This window comes from Biomphalaria glabrata, chromosome 1 (assembly GCF_947242115.1).
Source record: "Biomphalaria glabrata chromosome 1, xgBioGlab47.1, whole genome shotgun sequence".
NCBI lineage: Eukaryota > Metazoa > Mollusca > Gastropoda > Planorbidae > Biomphalaria > Biomphalaria glabrata.
Genome location: NC_074711.1, coordinates 80,610,116 through 80,632,940, shown reverse-complemented (window position 1 = coordinate 80,632,940; position 22,825 = coordinate 80,610,116). Strand labels below are relative to the sequence as shown.

General features: G+C 34.8%; 1 protein-coding gene across 1 annotated transcript; it reads left to right on the top strand.

Moving 5' to 3' along the window:
• The first annotated feature begins 3,802 nt into the window (after window positions 1-3,802).
• On the top strand, window positions 3,803-22,277 carry LOC106060569 (uncharacterized). The gene is made up of 17 exons (XM_056017968.1): window positions 3,803-4,736; window positions 6,033-6,276; window positions 7,190-7,244; window positions 7,469-7,655; window positions 7,773-8,122; window positions 8,260-8,393; window positions 8,536-8,763; window positions 9,692-9,941; window positions 11,347-11,431; window positions 11,591-11,673; window positions 12,294-12,494; window positions 12,633-12,708; window positions 12,834-12,903; window positions 14,440-14,565; window positions 17,922-18,059; window positions 18,276-18,431; window positions 18,519-22,277. The coding sequence occupies exons 1-17, from the start codon at window positions 3,924-3,926 to the stop codon at window positions 20,444-20,446; spliced, it is 5,124 nt and encodes a 1,707-aa protein (XP_055873943.1). The 5' UTR covers window positions 3,803-3,923; the 3' UTR covers window positions 20,447-22,277.
• Window positions 22,278-22,825: the final 548 nt, after the last annotated feature.

Below are 22,825 nucleotides of genomic sequence, written 5' to 3'. Positions count from 1 at the left end.
GGCCCCACCAAAAACATTTCGCATAGAGCCCGACAATAGTTGAGTCCAGCCCTGCTATTTTGTGACGGGTGAATATTACTTGTTCTCCCCCTTTTTTTTTTTCGTAGGGTAACTCTAGTCCAACTTGCAGAATTAAAAGAGTGATCTTTCCTTTATTTCTTGTCCAAACTCTTGAGCCATGAAGAGAATTAGGCCTATGTATATAGATGTGTCTTCTCAACAGAAACTCTTATATATTCTTTTTACCTTTTGTCCAAAGAGGTGCATTACTGTCTTGTGCTTTGTGTATTCTATTTCATTGTTTCTATTGGAATGAGAATCAAATTATTTACACTTTGTTTTAATATATAGCACACAGGAAGTGCAATGGCTGTGCCATGTGTTACAGTGAATAAAACCGTATAACATTCATTATTTTGTTCTTCTTTTTATTTTTTAAATTATCCCCCATATGGAAAACTGCTTGGGGTTTTGTTCTGTTTGTCTGTCCCATTTATATCACTGATGCTAAAAACACTATTGAAGCTATTGAATATCGCATGTATCAAGCAATTGTTGCTACAGTTACTTTTGGTTCTGAAAGTGAAACCTGAGAAACGCTGATTAAGAGGAAGAGGGTTTAGGGAGATGCCCCGCGATAAAAAAAGTCCTTGAGGTATAAAAACGTGCACTATAAGTAGATTAAGCAATTAATTTAGTTTAATATGTATGAAACTTTGTTATAAAACTATAAATAGTCTTTTGAAGTTCTGCCAACCTTAAACAGAAATACTAATTAGACAATATAACGATGGAATCAACATAGCAGCACAGCGCAGTTCCTCCCTAGGACCAAAGCTCCTTTCCTTCTATAAGAGACAGCATCGAAAACAGTTTACAAATCCGACCACAACCAAACAGAGCTCAGGGAATTAGTACTCTTATTTAAAAAAAACCCACTACCCCAACAACCAATGGGCCAGAGTTTACACGGATCCTGTAAACAATTAAACAGAAACGGAGGAGCTGGCATACTAATCGAACTGAGAAAGACAAGAAAAGTCAATTGCAACTGGCGACAGAATGGCGAGCACTTGAACTAGCGGAGGATGTGTAATGCGAAAGTTACGTGGGGTAACTCTAGTTTGACCTGCAGAAATAAACGAATTATCTTTCCATGACTTTTTAAACGGGGGTTAGAGAGTCGGCGTGCGTGTGTGGTGTCCAGTAGGCCTATGGTTGGGCGATGAAGATAATTATATATATAGATTATGGGAACAAATAAAAATTAAAAACGATTTCTTATTCATGGTCAAACATGTATACGAGCTATGTTATATAATAAATAAAAAGCTATGGAATCCACATATTGACAAAATTATTTAAAAAAATCAAACAAAGCATTTGGGGTTTAGTTTTAAAAAATTACAAATCGAACAGACACTTAAAACAAAAATGCTATTTGACCATGTCGTTAGACCAATACTAGAAATACTTCGCCCCTCAATTCAAGAAAAAAATTTAAATAAACTAAAATAGATTTTTAAAAATATAGAGCCATGAGATTTACAACAAACGAATATTTGACTAAAGTAGCAACAATACTAAAATCGCGGGAAAGACAGTAAGGGACAGTAAAACTAAAAAGCAAATTTGCAATAATAAATAAAACACTAAATTATAACTTATACAAATGCACAACCCAATAAACTATCCAGAAAGAAACAAAGCTTAAAGAAATAAACAAACACATTTTCCGTATGCTAGAACAGATTTGTACAAGTGCCCTTGGAACGGGTTGCATGAATCAGCAAGGAAAATTAAAAGAGTTTTGGCTAAGTCTTAAATTAAATGCACACAAACATAGGGGCCTACGCGTAGGGCGCAATTATTTTTGTGGCATGTCTGTAACAAACACAAACAAAAGTTTATCTCCTTACAAAATCCTCAGTAAAATTATATTAAATGAAATGTATTCAGATTGAATAATGGCTTAATCAATTGGCACCATGTGACGGTTTCAGAAAAAGAGTGGGACAATAATTAGCTGACTATATATATATATCCTACTAAAGCCCATGTCTATCCAACCTGCTAAGCAGCAATGTGAAACATGGTCCACCTACTCAAGGCAGGAAGATAAGCTCAATCCTTTCACTTTTAAAGCATAAAATTATCAACGAGGAAGTTTAGAGAAACATCAGCGCTTCAGTTACCAAGGGTAGATGTCTTGGCTGGCTTAGACATAAACAGGGCATTTTGTGTGTTGAATTAATAGAGGGCTGCATATGTCACCAACTCGTAAGGTACGCTGATGTATGAAAGCGGGACAAGAAGCACTTCCAAGAAAGACACCAGTAGTTGTGAGGAAAAAAGTACAGGGTAAGCTTACACGGAGGGCTAGCATAAAAGAGGGGTGCTGGATCAATATGTTTAAATCAACAGAGGCAGAAAAATATCTGAAGACTCTGCGGCGTCTTGGGATAACAAGATAAATGCCCAGCATATGACCTCTGATCATCTGATGTGCATCAAGGATTGCCTCTTTAGTCACATGAGAAGATGCAAAGGGAAAAGATCGTCTCTCGGGACGGAAAATGCCATAGACATGAAATTATATCTAAATTATACGATTATTATTATTATTATTTAATACATTTTCAAACAGAGGCGGCCCTAGCAGCGTGGGGGGCCCTGGGCGAATGCCATATGCAGGGCCCTTTATGTATCGTACCACACACGCTAACGGACTCGTGCTCCTCTAACGCTGTTGGCGAAAATGTTGATTCATCTTTACTCTCATAATCGAATTGTTTTTATATCTCGCGTCTGACTCTTTGTTTGACTGTTTGTCTGACTTTGTTCCTTGAATTTCAGATCGTCGTTTAATTTGGAAGCAATTTCCTTTGCTGTGATTAGTGAACCAGAGAAATCGACGTTCCGGTACTTTCTAAAAAGTGCAAGAAGGCCTTTGATTTGCTGTATTGCCACATCGAGTTGTATGTCAGCAGGTTGCAAAGTTTTGCCGACAGTATTCATAACCATTAAAATAAAATATCATAGCATAGGATTAAACCGAGAATAAGCTCGAAACTTCCTTGTTCATAGTTCGCTAGATATTCGGCTTCACTTTTCACCAGTGGATTATTTGCGACAGTCAACAGTGCCTCTCTGAATTCTTTCGTTTGATATTATTTCTTTGTAACTTTTAAGGCGGCACTCCCACCTTGTTTATGACAGTGACTTTTCAGACGACGCAGCCAAACTTTTATAGACTCTCTGTATGAGATCATAAAAACGTCACTCTTGAGAGTTGCATTTAGCCATGTCTCCTAAAACAAATTACAGATTATAGCAGCCGCACGGAGTGTAAAATGCTTGCCTGTTAATACGAATAATGTGCGCCTTTAACTCCTTGGTGCTTTCCCTTCATGTTTGCACCATTGTCATATCCCTGGCTACAACAATCGGCGATGTCCAAAAATATCATTTTAAGAGCTTACATAGTAGGTCTAATTCGAATCATATCTAATCATATCGTATCAAATATCCTAGTTTATGAGAACTAATCTGGCTCTCGAAGCTGACTATGACAATGTAATCTCCGAACGCGGGGCCTGGGACGATTGCCCCACTTGCCACCCCCCTAACGCGGCTACTAATTTCAAATTCTCTGGCGCTACCAAGATTGAAATTAAAAAGAAACAAAATTATTATTATTTGTACGGAAAGCGCATTGAACTTTTAAAGCGAATCTTAAAAAAACTAAAACGATTCAATATATATACTTCCGGAATATCTCTAAAACCAATCAAATACTAGATCAAAATGGCGGCGGCAAATACACTGTGTTTATTTTTCTTGTTTATATTTTAATCGGTTGCTATTTCCACTTCTTAGACGTATAAAGCTTTGACTTTTTCTATTTTTCTTACACATCTAACATGGATTCCTCAATAAACAAATTCCAGATTGTATTTTTGATAGACGGTAACCTTGCAACGTGCGAGGAGTGTAATCATTCAAGTGAAATTTCAATGATAGTTACTCGAACTTTGTTATTCCTAACTGAAACTTGTAAACAATCTAAGCCCTATTATGATGGGATACCTAATAGCAATGGATTGGGTATAGATCTAGGAGTACAACAAAGTACAAAGGCAGAAATCCAATGGGGATTTAAAATGTTTAACTCTGCTGTTTCTGTTCTTAAGAAAATACCTAATAACACTAAATTTGAACATTTCAATGAAGAATCAGTAAAAAACTTTGAAAAAGAACTAGATGTAGCATTTAAAACTATGCTCTTAAAGCCGTTAAGTAGTGGGAATTCCTCAAAAGTATTGTCATCAACAAGATTGTCAAGCAGCCATGCATATGATGCATCTAGCTTTTTGTCGAAAGCACTGACTGAAATTGTACATGATTTCAACTGGATTGAAAATGAAACACCCAACTACAACTTTGACACATCTCCTGTTTCTAGATCTAGATCTACTAGGAAAAGAGTAAATATTGAAACAGATGAAAATAATGTGAAAAAAATTGTATTTCTACTATCAAGATCACCATCATCTCAAAAAGGATTGCGAAGATTCTCAAATAAATTGATAATGGATGCTGAAATATTTTTGGATTCATTTATGTCACCAGCTTTGCTTAATGAATATCAGAATAAATTTAAAATCTCTTTATACTGGATTGATATGGCATCACAAATCTGCAAATCCATCCTCGAAATGGAATGTAATGAAAAGGTATATATATTATATATAATATCTCTAATCTCTATATGAGAGTAAAAAACTATTTGGTAAACAAGATTAAAATTGTAAAAAATTTAATTTGTTTTTAACCCACCATCTTCTTATGCGGTAGGATGTGATGTAGATGGCTAAGCTCTAGACTCTAGTGCCTCAGACTCAGAGTGCATATATATATGGGGATGCTTGCAGTCTGTTTTTTAAACTTTCTTGTTTAGAATGAGAGCGTGGTGACTCTTTTTAGTGAAAACCAGATGTGTATACCATTTTCTTTTTCTAAAAAAAAGAACATCTCCCTACTTCCAGTTTATAATTTCCAGAGTATTTTTGAAGCTTTTTAAAAATATAAATTAAATATTTTTAAAGTATTAAAAGTATATTTTTTAAAACTAAAATACATGTCATGTATTACATGTATAATGTGTATAATCAAAGTTTTATTTTTTAAAGTTGTTTATTTATTTATTAGTACCAGTATTAGGTCTTAAATCTTTATTTTTTTTTAGAATTTTTAAATTAAGAATTACCTCTCTTTGCTTAAGGTATGTTTAGGGTTTTTCAAACTGGAAATCGGCGCTAGTTGGATAAAATCTTAATTGTGTAAAGTAATTTTAGGATGTGTTCTCCTATTCAGCCTTAGTGCTATCTAACTTATATATATATATTATATGTATAAAATAAGAATTAAAGTAAAGGCAGTGGATGTAAAGATCATCTGTTTCTATGGCCAAGGATTAGCAAGGGTACCATAATTTGCCTGCACGACCACCAAACATTTTACTTTCCCTAACCAATGTAAGAGTTGGGTGGATTCAATTCAAAATCCCAGTCTTCACAAAGATTTGAACCTGGAATCCCTCAGTTCAGAAGCCAAGTGCTTTACCACTAACAGGGATTCAAGAATTCTCAGGCTAAGAGTATGAATACATAGACTGTAGGAAGCTCTGTTAAAAACAACAATTAACAAACTGAAAGTGATATTTAATGTTCAGTGTTTTGCATGCTGGCATGAGAGAGATGGGAGGACATGAGAGAGATGGTGGAGCATTAGAGATATGGACTCATGTTAGAATCTTAAAAAAATTTATGAAGCAATTTGAAATTTTCAGACAAGAGTAAAATTTTGATAAATTTGGAAACAAATCAATGGACATTAACCCCACATAGATAAATCCTTTTTTTTTAAAAATAATTAGTGTATTTTATGTAAAATGGAATAGAATTTAATATTATATATATATATATATATATAGAATTTTAAAATTTGTGTTTTCCTTTTTTTTTTGTCAGAATGATACTAAAGTGAGAACAATTATAAAAGAAACATTCAAGATGTTGGGAGGAAATTTTTTGTCCAAATATGACATTCTTAGGGATATTCCTGCAAGTAAAGAGAATTTCTTTGAAAAAGATGTTCATTTGACATCAATGCAAAATTTTTTCAACCTCTTACCTGTGGAAGTTTATCTTTCTCAACTCATAAAAAAAAATAGCTTGACTAGTGATTCTCCGCAGGTTTCATTTTCTGGACCAAGTAAGTTTTCTTGCTTCTGTAGATTTTTAGAATATAATATACTATTTAAGCACCAATGTTCACTCTATTTAAATTAAGTTGCTTACTAACTAAACAGTCAATGATATTTTGAGTGTTAGTGCTGAAATAGAGATTTAACTTTTTGGATGAAATTTAGTATTAGAAAAAAACAAACTATATAAATTTAGCATTACTTTTAAGGCTTATTACTTTTTTTTTTGGTAATTTTAGAATAAGTGTCTGGAAAGCATAAAAAGGCTGATGTTATACTTCAACAATGTGGGCAATTAGTTCATCATTAGTAAACAAAAATGTATATTAATAACAATGAAAGATTGAGTTCTTTAAATTCATAAATTGTACTATCATGATGGTGATCAGATTTTCATAAGAAAAACACTTCCAACAGCCCTTTGTGTAAAGGCGTGAGGAGTAGAGAGTGGGTATGGCAAGGGGTAACAGGTCTTTGTGATGTTCCCCCATCATGCAATTATACTGAGTGTTTAACTATCCATATTGTCTTCATTTATGTGTCACAATAAAGCATTGAGCAAAACACCATCCATTTGTTCTATATTAATCAAGTATTTATACTCACCATCATTGTCACAAAATAAAGTCAATTACCTTTGATTATAATTTTCTGAAAAAGTGGGGAGTACAAATAAATATCCTTGGTAAAGAAATACTGTGTGAATAACAGTAACAAGAAGTCAATTTATTTTGTTTTCTAGACAATAGTCAATGCTCTCGCTCTCCTCTTTATGTTTCTTTTAGAAAAAAAAAATAATTTAACACTCTGGAATTTTATTTACTTTATAAACCCATTGTATTGTCAGTTTATTAAATGTTTTGAAAATGTTGAATATTTTTTCAACTCTACAAAATTGATTGATACAACTTTTCTTCACAGGATTAAATGAATTTGATGTACAGTTGGTGCCACTGACTAAAGAGCTTGAAACCAGGTTTGTATTACTTATTATATTAGATATGTCTAGTCTTTTGCAAATATATTCACTTCCTTATTCTGGCATTGAAATAAGTGCTTTAAATGATTCATGGAATTTTTTTTACCAATGTAAATAGAAATAACAAAATTGAAAATATTGTATTGTTCTTTTTTTTTTTTTTTTTTTTTTTTTTACATATATAAATCTAATATTTTTAATGTGCAAAATCTGTTGAACAGGGGAAAATCCATAGATAAATCTTTGGATCTAAAACAGGCCAAAATAAGTTGGATGGGTTGTGTGCCACATAAAGATGTTGTCCATCTCTTGACCACTAAGATTATTACCTCTTACATCCTGGACTGTAAGAAAAGTGATCAACTTCTTCACCTGCACAGTTTGCTTCAACAAAGCCTAACACTGGGGGTAAATTTAGTAGTGAACAACTTATTGAACATTAGAATTTATGCATCTTAAATTAAAAACAATTTCGTTACAAACTTTCCTCTCCTGGCTTAAAATGGTCACTTTTGTTTTCTTTAGGTGCTAACCATAAAACTTGCTGACCATGATACTGTTTATACTGCAATCCTGCAACCATTTACCAGTGGTATTGCAATTTTGTCGTTGTTAAATATGCCAGAGAGTTTCCATGGAGAACATAAGATTCTAAAACCAGCATTTGAGGGCCACAAGAAGGAAACATTTGAGGACTTCAAGTCTCGGCTGATAAACAAATCACTTAGGGAGGGACAATGTGAACAACAAAAAGTAAGATCAGAACCTAATGTGGTGCAAGCAGATACAGTTTACCAGTCTCATTATCTGAATTCTTGGTATATGCCTGGTAGTTTGGCTAACATGTCTTCATTGATTTCAAAACTTAATTTAAGGTAAGTAGGTCTAATGACAAATACATATCTTTATGCAAAATAACATCAGTAGAAGCAACTCAAAATGATCAGGACTACATAGTCATTCAACTAAATCTCCTGAAAATTATTAAAAAAATAATTAATTGAATTTGCAGCTCTGGAAGTCTAGAAAGTACTTCCATGGTAAATAAAGCTTTCTTTAAAGAACTGCGGAAACATTACATAAAAGAAAAACAGCCTCCAGAGATAGTTCAACATTATCAGCCTTCAACTAGTACACCTCTCTGTGGTAAGTCAAAGGGGCACAGAAAAACATTAGTCTTCAGTGTATTTTTACTTGAACTTTGTGAGTTTTTAAAGGGAGACAAGAAATAAGGACAGATTTTGTGAATAGTTTCTTAATTGAGTCAATATTTTTTTAATGTGCAAAGCTGTTCGAAAGAAAAAAGCAGATTCTGGTGACTCTGAAGCAAGTTCAAGGTCATCTAAGCCCAATATGCGCACGCTTAGGTCGTCAACACTTAGTCGTGGTAGAATGATGGTGGACAAAGCCATGAGTTCCAGTATTCAGACTGTTGGAGATACTGATACCAGTCTACAGTCAGCACCTTGCAGTCCTGATAGAAGATCTTGTAACTCCAATGGCTTTATAGATACAGGTGAGCACAATGAAAGTCTGAAAGCTATTTTAAGAGATTTGTTGTTTAGTTTTCATTTAAATTCTGTAGCTTTATGGATTATTACATAGCTGACACAGAGTCTGGTATTGCATGATATATACTGAAAAGTTTATCTAGATGTAATTCTAGTGACACAATATCCAAGAGGTATGCTGGAGATTAGTAAAGGGCTGATAAATGAACACAAATCCATTTAAGAAAACTGAATATTTTAATATCAAGAATTTGAATTGTGAAATAAACACCCAATATTTAAAACTATGCAATATAAATCAATTTAATAAATGAATTCAGTGATGATGTTGGAAATAAGCACAATGGACCATGATTTTCCATTTTGTCCCACTATATACTCTGCAATCTAAGATTCTAGCATTATCTGGATTCTTGTTACTGCGTAGTCCAAGTTTATATTTGAGTTATGATTTATTTTTAGCCCTTCCACAAGTTTTCAGTATGTTCTGGAAAGATATTCTGACAAAACAACTTTTGTTTTATTGGAAACCATTATCACCTGACACTGCTTATTATCTTAATGTATTATTCTTTTGTCTACATTTACAAATTTTTTTTTTCTAAACTATCTTTTGCACAGGGTATATTTGAAAATAAAATGGTTTTGTTTTTTACCAACTTTACAGTGAATTATTTTTCACACCCAACAAACACAACACAAATAACTAACCATTGATCATAATAAAGTAAGATGTAATAAAGAAATGCATGTATATATGTATAACATTTTACTTATTTCTCTGAGAACTTATCTTCATTTGACTTTTCTTTGTAATTCTTGATATCAATCAAAATAATTTCATTTCATTTGTTAAAATTAAAACTGGGTGTAGTTTTTTTTTTTTTTAAATCAACTCACAATTCTTTCTGTTACTATTTTTTTCAATTGTAGATTTTAAAAGTGAAGCAGACTTAAAAAACTATCTAGTGAAACAGTATGAACAAGTGTTGTCTGCTGGGATAGCTGTTGAGAGTACAGTGAGAGTCATGGTGAGCGTTGCCACTGGCTACATGAACAGCCTCCAATACAGCAACCCAGAAAAGTGTGCTGCAGCCCTTGTAAAGAAATATTTGGTGAAGACTTGTAAAGAATTAAAAGACAAGTACACACAGAATACTGACAGAAATAGGAAGATAGCAGAGTGAGTTATTGTTGGGGTAGAGATTTGAACTGTCAAGAACACATTTGTGGAAACAATGTTTATATTTAAATGTAAAAAACTGAATATATTACCCAGGGTTTCTGCAGCCTCTGGAATTTCAAAAAACTCAAAAAGTCCTTGAAATCTCCAGGAATTTTAAAATATCTCCTTGAATGTCCTGGAATTTTGCAGATTGAAAAAGAAAAAAAAAGTTAGTTGGCACCATTAAATCAAAGGATGAGGCGGCAGGGGCAGAAATAAATTTTAAATGCCTAATGGTCGCTGGCTCCCGATTTTTCCTCAGGGTTGACTCCTGAAGTCTGTCCCATAATTGGGTATAGCTGTAAGGTAGCAGAGGTTTGAATTCAGAGTTTTTCCTCTCCTAGGTGATTAGCTAGCCTTTGCCCCTTATCCTGTTAGTGAAAATAGTTCCGCTGGACTCAGTACCTGAGTGTTGTCAGAGGCTATTTAAGACTTTTGCCATTGGAAGTATTTTATAGGTAGTGGAGTGCTTATATCCATTACACTTCCGACAATGACAACCTAAATTACGCCAACTTTGGCTAGTGTTATAATTTTTTTTGCGAATTTTATGTCCTGGAATTTCATAATTTCTCCTGGAAAACCCATGGAATTTCATATTGACTTTGGGGCAGAAACCCTGATACCCTAAGAAAATTTTCATTTGGACAAAAGAAAGGAACCTATACTTGCCACTGTAATTATTATATTTTTCCAAAGCCATATATTTAATTAACAGTAGATAATATGTTTTCAATAGGTTTCAAAATAAATACATTTATATGAATATTCTGACATTAAATTAAAAAAAAAATTTAGTTTTCTTGTGTACAAACTTATTTCCTTTGCAATCAGTAGAATTAGACATTGGATCTATTGAAAACATTGTCCCATGAAATTCAGGGGTGCGATTTACTAACGATTGTTGTGAAAGCGTTCAATTTATTTTCAATTCATTTTCTGTTTTAATAGTATTTATGAATCCAAAACACAGGGAAATGGTTGGTGTCAGAGCTTCAGCCCATATCCTGCTGGGGTAGTTTTCAATGCCTCCCTAGATATCCTGTCTTGCTATAAGCCATTCCACTATTTTAGAAGAGACAACCTCAAAACGCTGTTTGATCATGTTGATACTTGGAAAATAGTGGGCTTTAATTTGAGTTCAGATCGGCAAAGTAATTGTAAATATATACATATTTACAACAGATTTTTATTAAATTATATAATATAAATTTTTACTATTTGAGTCTGAATGGACTTTATTTTTGATAACTTAGTTGTATAACATTTAGCACTTAGCACTGTGCCAACAAAAAAACAAAAATATCAAATACCAAATATTTTGTGTATATTTTGTATTGATGCAATCGTTTGTTTTGTGCAGGTATAAATTACAAGTGCTACTTTTACTTGAACTAGAATTTGTGACCAGGAATGATGAAGCAGATCATGATGCTGTTCTAAATGAGGTTAGTGTGGCACAGTCCATCTGTTTAGTTTGTATATATGGAACTTTCATTGTTAACACCTCAGAGAAACTTGAAGCATTCACACTTGTAATATTTATTAGTAGTTTTAAAGCCAGTGGAATGATGAAATAACTTTTAAACATTTTCTTTTTCCAACAGCTCATTCTGTTATTGAGGGGACTCATGTTTGTCACAGACTCCAAGTATTTGAATGACTTTCTCTCAGAGGTTCTTATTGTCAGGTACATTTAAAATATTTTCCTTTATCTTTATCCATTGAGTAACTCAGTTCATACATGCCCAAGTCTATAGTTCAGATCAACAAGTGTGCTTCCAGACCGTTGAATAACATTAAGATAAGTGAAGTTAGGTCAATGTTTTGTTTCATTTTAAATAGATTTCACTATTGAACTTTCAATTTAAAAACCAAATGGGATTATTTTGATCTTGAAGATAAGCACTTGATTCTTTTTTTATTACTCTGTAAAATTTAGGTGAAACACATCATTTAAACATAAAAGGGTTTAAAAAAAAACTACAAATAAATGACAGTGTGTTAGAAATGATTATAAAAAGTAACTCCTAAAAGTGAGAAATATGTATGATTTTAACTTCTCTGTGATCATTCGAGTGAAGAACAACATTAATACAGTTGAGACATTAAAACTTTTATTAATAACAACAACAAATGAGTTAGAATGATTTCTAAAAGTGGGTTAGGGATATATTCAGCTCCATGAGTTTCTAATAGATAAAAACATTTTGTATAGAAATGTTAAACAATACAGATAAACACTATGATGATATTGGAGACCAAACTGTCATTATTTTTAAATTGTCTGCGTTATGCTTTCTATTGCAGCTATGCCGTGGCTCTACCAAAACTTCTGACTGATGTGTATGATGAGCTTATGTTGCCTCTGCCTCCTGCTCTGTCCAAGTTTGCTTCCCCTGTTTCCTCCAAAGCCCCAATGTCTGTGTTGAACGAGGACAGCTTTATGTCTGCACCAAGCTCCACCCAGCCATCTTCTCATCTCTCTGACCAGGCATCCCAGCCAGCAAGGTAAGGAGATCAAAGTTAAAATGTGAAAACATTTAGTTTTTTTTATTGCAGGCTTAAATATACGACTTCAGTTTTTTTTTTATTTGTTTTTTTTACGGCATCTTTATGTATAGGTAGAGTAAATGTTGACTATTTCAGATCAAGATTCAAACAACATCCAAGTATTTCAGATTTTCGCCATTCAAAACAGATTCTAGTCAAACCTAAACAAAAGGTAACATTTTCGTTAATTAAATATATTAAATAAAATAATTTTTTTTTATCAGCTTTATTTTTTTAATATTTTAAATAATATTTTTTTCAAATTTAATACAAGTCTGTCAAATTTGTATTTTACAGGCAGAGCCAAAAAGTTCAACCAAAGAGAAAGTGAAAGTAAAAATTCGTAGTTCCCGCAGGAGACAAACTGGTACCTTTTTTTTTTCTTTTTTGTTTTTCTCTCTTTAATTCAGCAATGGCCATCTTGCTAATAACTGATGTGCCAAAATTTAATTTGACTGGTCTGGATAGCCATTTATATGGAAATATACTTCCAAATGTAGACAGCAAAGAGACAATCTAAAACAACCAACTGGCAGACAACATTTATGTCTGTGCTGGGCTGGATTAGGCCAAATATGTATGTTGCAGCTGGGGCTGTGTAGTCACATGAAATATAACACCTTTCATTATTCTTCGGACATGAAGATAAGCCTTATTTATTTTTATGTACAACTGCAGTGGGTTTTGTACTTGGCTATTGTAAGTTAGGATTTGAGCCTCTCATGCCCTCTCTCAGAGTTTGATGATCATAATGATATTTTATGAAGCACCGTGGGCATAATCTAACTTTGCATCCAGATAACCCCCACCTAGTTATGATATGGATAGAATTGTTAGCAACATTTTATCTTATTTATCCAGAGTAAATAAAAAAATGTCTGAGGCAGACGTTGTAGGCACATCAAGCATTTTTCTTCCCCTGGTGATTATGCTTACAAGGTGATATAAAATTGACAGTCGTTGTTTCCGAAGCAGACACCACTTAAGTTATACCTTGACATTTCCCTGTCCTCTCAAATCATTATAGTCCAATTTTACTTAACTGCACATGGTGTCTAATAATGATATTTATGCAACTTGTGTATCTGATTTTATTGGAGTTTTTAGTCAGAGTTTGAAGGCAATAAGCTTCCATCAACTTCATTTCACCATGGTGTTGCTTCAGTGTATCACTAGAAGAATGTTACTTGTACTTCAAGAGAACAAATCTAAGTAATAATATGAGCATCTCAAATGTCAGATAAAAACATGATTATATCTGTATGGTCTCTTTGGCATAGTAGACCAGTTCATTTGTTAATATTCTCTATACTTCAGACTGGGTAAGCCATTTGTGATATCTGACCTGAAACCTTATCATACTTATGACACTTGGTGGATATATGGAGTTTTACCTTTGAATCCTATCATGCTAGAATTTCCTATTTAAACTAATATTCTTAACTTAATTAACTATTAAATTTACTAACCAGATATTTGTTTATTTCATTTAGAAACCATATCAGTTAACAGTTTCATTGTTTAAATTTTGAATTAAATGAAACTTACCAATTATAATTTTTTTGTTTACACAAATCATGGTTAAAGAAATTGTAAGGATGGATTGGCAATTTATCTTAAGATTAGTGAATTTAGTATGACTAAGATTGCAACTTAAATTAGGTGGTCAAAAAGGTTTGTTTCTTTTCAGTCTCAGGCTGGATGTCTGAGGATGTTGAATATGTTGGGAAAATTAGCATGAGTCAGTATTTAAATGTTGTTTACTGTCTCGCCAATGGGATTCTGCTGAAATGAGAAGGAAAATTATGAAGTTTGATAAAATTCCAGGATACAGAATTAAAGGAAGCCTGATTTAATACTTATGTGACTTACAGGACCTTTTTTTTTGGGTGTTTACTTTTAGTCTCTTCAGTGCCTCCTGAGGTTGGTAGAGCAAAAAGAAATTTGTTTTCTGACCAAAAAAGAGTCAGTCAAACTGTATCAAAGGAGGAAGCCAAACGAAGTTATAAGAAAAGATCAAAACATTCAGGTAAGTTGTTATTGAAGTCAGTGCTTCAGGTTATAGTTATTAGAAAGAGATGCTATGTTGGAATTGTGTAAATTTTATATTGCCATGACTGCCATTTGTTTTCACACAAGCGTAGCATAGATCTGTATAGAATTTAAACAGAAACACTTATTTAAATTGAAACTCAAAAATAGATTTTTTTTATTCACTAACCCTAAATCTATTGTTGTCTTATATAGTTTTTCCAATTGCTAACTTCTGGAAAGTTCTATCAGTGTCTCAACATCATTTGGAATTTCCTGAGATATTTTTAGCTTCTCTTTACATTGGAATACAGTAAATGGTATCATACTTGGTAAAATTTCACTGCAAAAAAATGTTAAAGGCCATACCTACTGCACTTGCCAAATTGTCTTATGACACAAAAAGTATAACATATAATATGTTATTGATGTTATGTGTCAGTTACAAATTAATAGCAATAATTTACAATGTCTATATCAGTGATGCCCAACCTTATTTGGTCTGCGGGTCATTTTAATTTTCGGCATTCGTGTCGCGGGCCATATCATCAAAAAGAAAAAAAAATGTAATATACAATGAGCTATTTTTAATAGTTTTATTTGTAGACCTACTTACATAAATTAATGTGATGCATGGAGTTTATCCAAAACCATCTTCTGAATATCTGGCTGCATAGATGAAACTCCAAGTCGGAGCACTGAATCTAGATGTTCATCCGTGAGGCGATTACGTAACATAGTTTTCGCTCGTTTCATCATTGAAAACGTTTGTTCACACAAATAAGTGCTTGAAAACATTGTGATCATCCTTAGCGCTTGTTTTCGAAGATTTGGAAACGCTTCTGCAGGTAACATGGAGTAGAAGTCAATGGTCTGCATCACTTGAAATTGTCAAGCAGGGATGTCTGGCTTTGTAAGTCAATCAGTTTCAGTTGCAGATCCATCGGAGCACTTAATACATTGGCAGCTAACGGATTTTCAAAAAGACGGATTTCATTTTTTAAATTCTGAAACTCCACAAATCTTTCACTGAAAATATTCATCAAGAGCCTCAGATGTTGGATCATTCTTTCTTTAGGGAAAGACATATTTAGCTGCTTATCATTTTGTAGAGTGGTACAGGTTGGAAAGTGGACAAGATGCACCTTTTCCGCCTGTTGAATGAAAGTAGCAATTTTGTTTGGAAAGCACATATGTCTGCATACACATGCGAAATCAATTTGTCTTTCCCTTTTAGTTAGGTGTTAAGTTCATTTAGATGTGATGTCATGTCGCATAAAATAGCCAAATCCCACAACCATGAGGGGTTGTTTAGTTGTGGCACTTGTTTTCATTTATCGGTCATAAATATTTCAATTTCGTGTCTCAAATAAAAAAAACGTTTTAACACCTTCCCTCGGCTTAACCACCCTCCCCCCCCCCCCTGCACTTAACTGTGAAATAGAACGTCTTCATATTCGGACTCTATTTGTGTCAGAAAATCTTTGAAAGTTCTGTGATTCAACGTTCTGTGATTTGATGAAATGTATACTGTTGAGCACAATCATCATCACATGGTCCAGATTCAAAAACTTTCCACAGAGATTTTGTTGGTGAATGATGCAGTGAAGCCGCAGGGGTTCAGTTCCATTTGACTCAATAACTTTTTAAATAACTCTTTCTGTCATTCCCCTGTGACATCCAACCATATTTCTAGCGCCATCATGTAGTCACTCCAACTAATTTATTCCAAGGAAGAGCAAGGTCCTCTATGATGGCTGACACTTCTTTGAACAGGTCTTCTCCAGGTGTAGTCCCATGCATAGCTGCTAACTCTTCTGTTATATCAAAATTGTTGTTTGTACCGCGAATAAATACCAAGAGTTGCGCAGTATCAGTTATGTCAGTGGACTCATCAGCAGCAATAGAAAACATTTCGAATTCTGCTGCTCTGTCTTTTAATTGTGAATGAAGATTTACCCCCATATCTTCCACTCGCCTTGTAATTGTCATGCGAGAAAGGCTGACAGCTTCTACTGCATTCTTCTTTTCAGGACACATTTCTTCCATCACTGCTAGCAAGCACTTTTTTACACATTCGCCATCGGAAAAAGGCTTCATTGCTCTACTTAAGATGTGATAAACTCTGTAGCTGGAACTTATCGCAGACTCATTTTCTTGTCTCTTTTTGTTCAATATTCTTGTCAATCCCCCAATATCTAGTCGTAACATGCCAATCTTGTCTTCGGGGCTCAAACCAAGAATGCCACCATATGTGTTTATGTGTTTGGCTTCATAATGCCTTTTAATGTTATGTTCTTTAAAAACAGCCACACTTTCGTTACAAATCAAACATGTTGGCACACTATCCTATTCCACCAAAAAGGAAAGATCTGTCCACATTTCTTGAAAGTTTCTACATTCAGAGTCCACTTTTCGTTTCTCTCCCATTTCATTCAATCACAAACGTGAAACACTGCGGTACCAATTACTTTGATATCACCCAAAACGATGCATTAATGCTCTGTGTTCACACACAAGGTGTCAAGGACACGCTAGCTCAAGACAGTAGCGTTATTTTTTAATAATTAAAAATAGCAGTCTAGTTTTATCGTCATTGAAAAAAAACAACACCTGTGTTCTTACAAGTAAAAAAAAAAATTTACTACGAATATTAGAATACCAAACCTAAAGATGGAATTCACCAAAGAATGAGTGAGAATCCTAACTGAATTAGAATATTTTTTCAACATTCTATTGTTTTATTTTTTTTTTAATTTCTACATTTTGTTCCAATGCTTTGGCGGGCCGGATAGAACCACGTCGCGGGCCGGATCTGGCCCGCGGGCTGTAGTTTGGGCATCGCTGGTCTATATGATGGCTATAATCAATCCTGCATTTTTTAAAATAAAAATATAAATATGGAATATATATATATATATGGTATAAATCTGGTAAAAGACTTTTTAGTTGGAACTAAAAATACATTTTGATTGCCAGATATTCTTAAACATTTTGTGTTAAATTTACTTTGCTTTTGTGCTGTTGAATAGCTGCACTAAACAATGATTAAAGGTTACCATTTGACTTTGGTAAAATTCAGTTGATTTAATGAAGTATATGGTAGATCATGATTGACATGGTAAGATCTTGTTGCAAAAAATACAACTAAAGAGATAAAATTGCCAGGTTGTCTTATGCACAGTTAACATTTCTAACGAATATTTAAGCCGAACAGAAGCGAAGACTAATCATCAGTATGGGTTTTTGTGAAACTAATTAGTATTTGATCTGAGGAGAAATAATTAGAATTTTGTTTTTTCTGATACATTTTATAACATTGATGAAAGTTTTTTGTTTTCTTTTGGCTGACAGGGAAGCCAAAGACTTTAGTTCTTGGAACACCATCACACAAACAGACATCTCAAAGGTTTTTACGTCAGCAGGAGCGAAGAAGGAAGAGTGAGAATTTTAACCCTGATGTCAAAGTTATTGCAGAGTCCCCACTTAAAGGTGCATTAACTTAATTGTGTTGAGCTTAGTTGGAGGAATTCGTTACCTCAGTTGATTAGTCTGATGCAACATTGAACCATTTTGAACCTTAATTTCGATGCTTGATCTCATTTTTTATTAAAGATTTATTTATATAAAATTGCTAAGAAGTTTGTTTTGTTTATCTAATTTGTAAACATTTTTTTTGTTAACTGCTTTGTCTATTTCCATTTGTAGCTGATGATGATCCATCCCTGGCATCTGCTCTCACTAAATCAGCTGGACATTTATTAAGAGAATCATTTTACTCCTCCAGCTCACAGCCATCCAGAAATTTCAGTCGTTCCCTCGAACTCTCACAGAAAAGCTCTAATCAAATCAATCTTTCTCAAGGTAAAGTATACATAGTTTTTTTTTTGTTTAAAGTATCTTTAACTCTCATTAAGAGCTACTTCTAATATGTTTGTATTCTGTTTGCAGAAAGCCAGTTCCTCTTGTCACGGTCCCAAGGCACTCTGTCCAGTGCTTTAAGAGGAGATTCACCCAACATTTCACCAAAGACAAGGTTTATAAAATCTTTCTTTGCTTCCCCTTCCCCTGAACACAAGACAAAATCTTTACTAAGGCGCTCTCCACGAAAGTCAGCCAAGAGATTAGAATTCAAAGAATCAGCTGGCAGAGCAAGTACCGGTACTGAAAATGTCCATTTGATATTTGATGGGGAAAATGCGAATGACTTTAATCTGTTAACTAGTCCTACAAAGAGGAGATGTTATGGAGCCACGGGGTATAAGACTCCAGAGAAACAGAACAAGATGCTTCAATGGGACACTGCTTCTTGCCCTCCACTCATGGTAACTCCTGATAAAAAACCATCTTGTATTGCTGATGAGTTGGGATTTAAAAATGCCATCTCAAAAAGTGAAGACAGGCGGCAAGCAGAAACAAAAACTCCTGTTAAAAATATGGTTTTACGTTTGACCCCAACAAGAAAACAGAATATAACAGGCGAATTTTCCACACCAATTAAAGGTTCAGGACCAACTTTTTCTGCAAATTCTATAACACTTAGTAATCATTTATCAAGCCCAACTAAAAGTACAGCAAGATTACTTCCTATGACCAGCTTTCAATTCACTCCAAAGAAAGGTGGACCCCATGAACATACTACTCCCAAAAAGCAGCATGCACTTGTCCACACCTCTGTAGACAAGCTTGCTACTCCTAGTAAAGTTAAATTTTCAAGCACTGATCTTGCTGGCCCCACATTTGAAAGAATTCCACCTCGAACAGAGACAGCCACACCTATAAAATCCATCCTCAAAAACTCCCCACTAATGAAGGAGAAACTTGCCAAAGCTGCCCGTAGGGTTGAACTGCAAGCTGTTACCACACCATTGAAATCTTTTACCTTTGCAGAGAGAAGCCAACCAGAGAATAAAACTCCAAAACCGCAAATCTTTAGCCGACTAGAACAGGGCTATGCTTCACCTGAGGCTGGGAAATCCTTTTCTCCAAGCAGATCTCAAGATGTTTTTGGAAGAGGTAGTGCTCCTGCTGCTGTAACCATACGCACACCTTCACCGAGGTGCAAAGGAAAGTCGGACTCTATCAACACATGGGCTCGTAGGAAGAAGTGCAGCACCAAGCAATACTCCCCTCCATCTAATTCTGCATCATCTCCAGCTAAGTCCTTTCTGAGTACTTCTTTGTATCTGCCAAACCCACATCATGCTTTAAAAGAGATGCCAAATACTGAGCCGCAAGACACCCCTAAAAAATCAGGGTCTGTTAGTGCACCTAAACATGCCAGAAAAAGAAGTTTGTTTCTCTCGGATGAGGTGGTAGGGTCTCCTAGCAAGAGGCTCAAGAAGTCAGCAGAAGGCTCACCTCCCAAATCATCATCACTTGTGAAAACAGATACCATAACTTTTAACCCAGGGAGTAGTCCCCAGCTCTTTGAGGATGAGAAAGACAATGATTCTTACATGCCAGACTTTCAGCCCTGTTCTTCTTCAGTATTTTCCCAATCCAGCCAGTTGTCAGGCGGCTCTCTCTCCCAGTCTTTAGGCTTTGTCCACTGTGTAATGACTCCTGTCAAACGAATGACACGCAACTCTTCAGCGGCTGCGGATGAAGGAAGTCAAGGCTTTCCTGTTGCTCTGCCAATCAGCCAGTTACAAGATCAATGTATTAAAACTGACAGGCTAACTGCAGACACTCCTCCTAAAGCTGCCAATGTTCAGTCTGACTTGGTCAACCCAGACAAGAAACATTTCTCACCCATGCTATCCCATAATGGCTTACGGACACTCATTGCATCTCCTCTGCTGTCTCCATCTTCTAGCAGCCACAACATTTCTAAATCAATTCATTCCAAGTCCAGAAAACATTTAGACCTTCAGTAGAGCTTTTGCGTTTTATGTGTTCATGTCATTGTAAGCAAAAACAGGAAATGATTTTTAATGTAATGCCTAATGTAAAATGTATTCAGATTTATACATATATATTTTGCATCACAGTTCTCAGTTTGATTTCTACCAAACTGTATTATACAATTAGTCATTTTTTTTTCTACTTCATAGGATCAGTATTCTAGTAACCAGGATTTCATTGAAATGAAATAAAATAACTATTTCTGTATCTCTAGGCATTTTGCGTCTCTCAGGGACGATTTTTTCCCTTTGCAACTTCTTGTGTGACTAAAGAGGCCAATCCTTGATGCACAGCTGCGATCGCAGGTTGGGCATATGTAATCACCAGGCGCCGTTGCATTTTCACCCTTCTTTCTACTTCTGTTGTGTATGACTTCTGCAATCCGTGACCCTTCTTTTATGATCTCTCTCCATGTGGATCTATCCAGTGCCACCTCTTCCCAGCTGCTAGTGTCGATTTTGAAGAGTTTCATGTCGCGTTTGCATACATCCGACGGTATAACGTAAAAGTGGGCGACCAGCGGCTCTCCTGCCTTCTATTAGGTCGCCATACAGAATGTCCTGTGGAAGTCGACCTACTGGCATTCTACGAACGTGGCCAAGCCAGCCAAGGCGTCTGCTGCTGATAACAGAGCGGATGTCTTGGCATCCTGCTCTTCGAAGCACTTCCTCATTGGTTATTTTATCTTGCCACTTTATTTTAAAGATCCGCCTTAGGCATAGGAGGTGGAAGACATTCAGCTTTTTTTCCTGCCATGAGTAGGTTGACCATGTTTCACTTCCGTACAGCAAAGTGCTCAACACACAGGTCCGGTAGACTAGGGCTTTAGTACTGTTAGTCAGCAATATGTTGTCCAAGACTCTTTTCTGCAACCGTGACATGGTGGCCATTGCCTTGGCTATCCTGTTGTTTATGTCTTCATCCAGTAGAGTGTTGTTGGATATGATGGAGCCAAGGTAACAAAAGTGATCAACAATTTCTAGTGGTTAGCCATTAATGCTTACTTGAGGTGCAGTGTTTATATTTTGGACAAGTATCTTAGTCTTGCTTTGACTGATGTTGAAGCCGAACTTCTGGCAAGCAGCAGATAGTTTGTCAACCAGGGACTGTATACTGCATGTATAATTTATGGCACATTGGGAGCTAGTCATTCTGCTAATAAAAATGGATACTTTTTTTTTTTTTTGTTTGAACTCACAATGAGTCAAATATGAAAGTGAAGTGAGTTATCATTATTGCTATTCCTGGTCTGTTAGAGAGCTGTTATAGTTAATGTTGAGATAACATTTCTCTCGAAAGTCAATGCTACACTACCATGCCTCTTTGTCATAAAAAAAAAAAAAGAAAGACTTTTTAAAGTTGTATTTCTCTGCTTTGAAACATTGGCTACAAAAGTTGTTTGTGAGTACCAGTTCCCACAGTGGAGCGATAGGAAGAAATCCCATGGACTAATGCAGAGACTGTGACATTGTGTCTCGACACAAAGAACTACTGGAACGATGAGATGTAAACATTGTTGAACACTATACACTTCACTCAGTAACCTTTGACCTTTAATTAACGCGCGCTGCTCTTCTCAGTGACAATCCAGAGTATTTTCTCGTGCCATTTTTTGTACAACTTTTTGTTTTTGTTTCTGCTTATTTGTAAACAGAGCATACGTCTCCTACCCTATAGACACAATTTCTAGTTTTAATGTCTGTAGGTTGAACAGTATTTTTTATGTTTTAAAAATCAAATGGACAACGATTTTTTTTGTTTTGTTTTATAGTCTGTAAATAATAATAATATGGTGTCATTCGATTCATGTTTTTTTTGTTGTTAATGTGATTTGCATGTGAGTTTGTGATCCTTACGTGAGGCAGTGTGTGGTGTAATGTGTGAGGCAATGTGTGAGATTGTGTGTGGTGTGATGTATTGTGCAATGTGGGAGTTTGTGTGTGGTGTGATGTGTATTACAAAGTAAGTTTGTGTGTGATGCAATGTGTGTGTGTGTGTGTGGTCCAATGTTTGGGTTTGTGTGAGGTGCAATGTGTGAGTGTGTGATGCAATGTCCATTCTTCTCACGTGAATTAGAATTTCGGCACAGTAAAATACATCTAACAGTTTATGAAAATACATTTGCAAATCAAAAAAATCTCCTTGCTAGAGACTCTCACCCCGTTCAATTAACGATGATATTGTCTCCATTTAGATGTGTATAGTAATTGAGGCTTGTTATTGTTTTGTACACTATTTTAGATTCTATTTATTGTGCATAAAAGTAAGATTGTGCTATTCAAGGTCAGTGCTATTCACAAATGTTTTTTTTTTTTTTTAATATTTTTACTAGCAGTTTTTCTACCACACTA

Coding starts and splice junctions, on each gene's coding strand:
- LOC106060569 (XM_056017968.1), top strand. CDS start 3,924: ATGGATTCCTCAATAAACAAATTCCAGATTGTATTTTTGATAGACGGT. Junction 8,764..9,691: donor CAATGGCTTTATAGATACAG/GTGAGCACAATG, acceptor TTTCAATTGTAG/ATTTTAAAAGTGAAGCAGAC. Junction 12,709..12,833: donor TAGTCAAACCTAAACAAAAG/GTAACATTTTCG, acceptor TGTATTTTACAG/GCAGAGCCAAAAAGTTCAAC.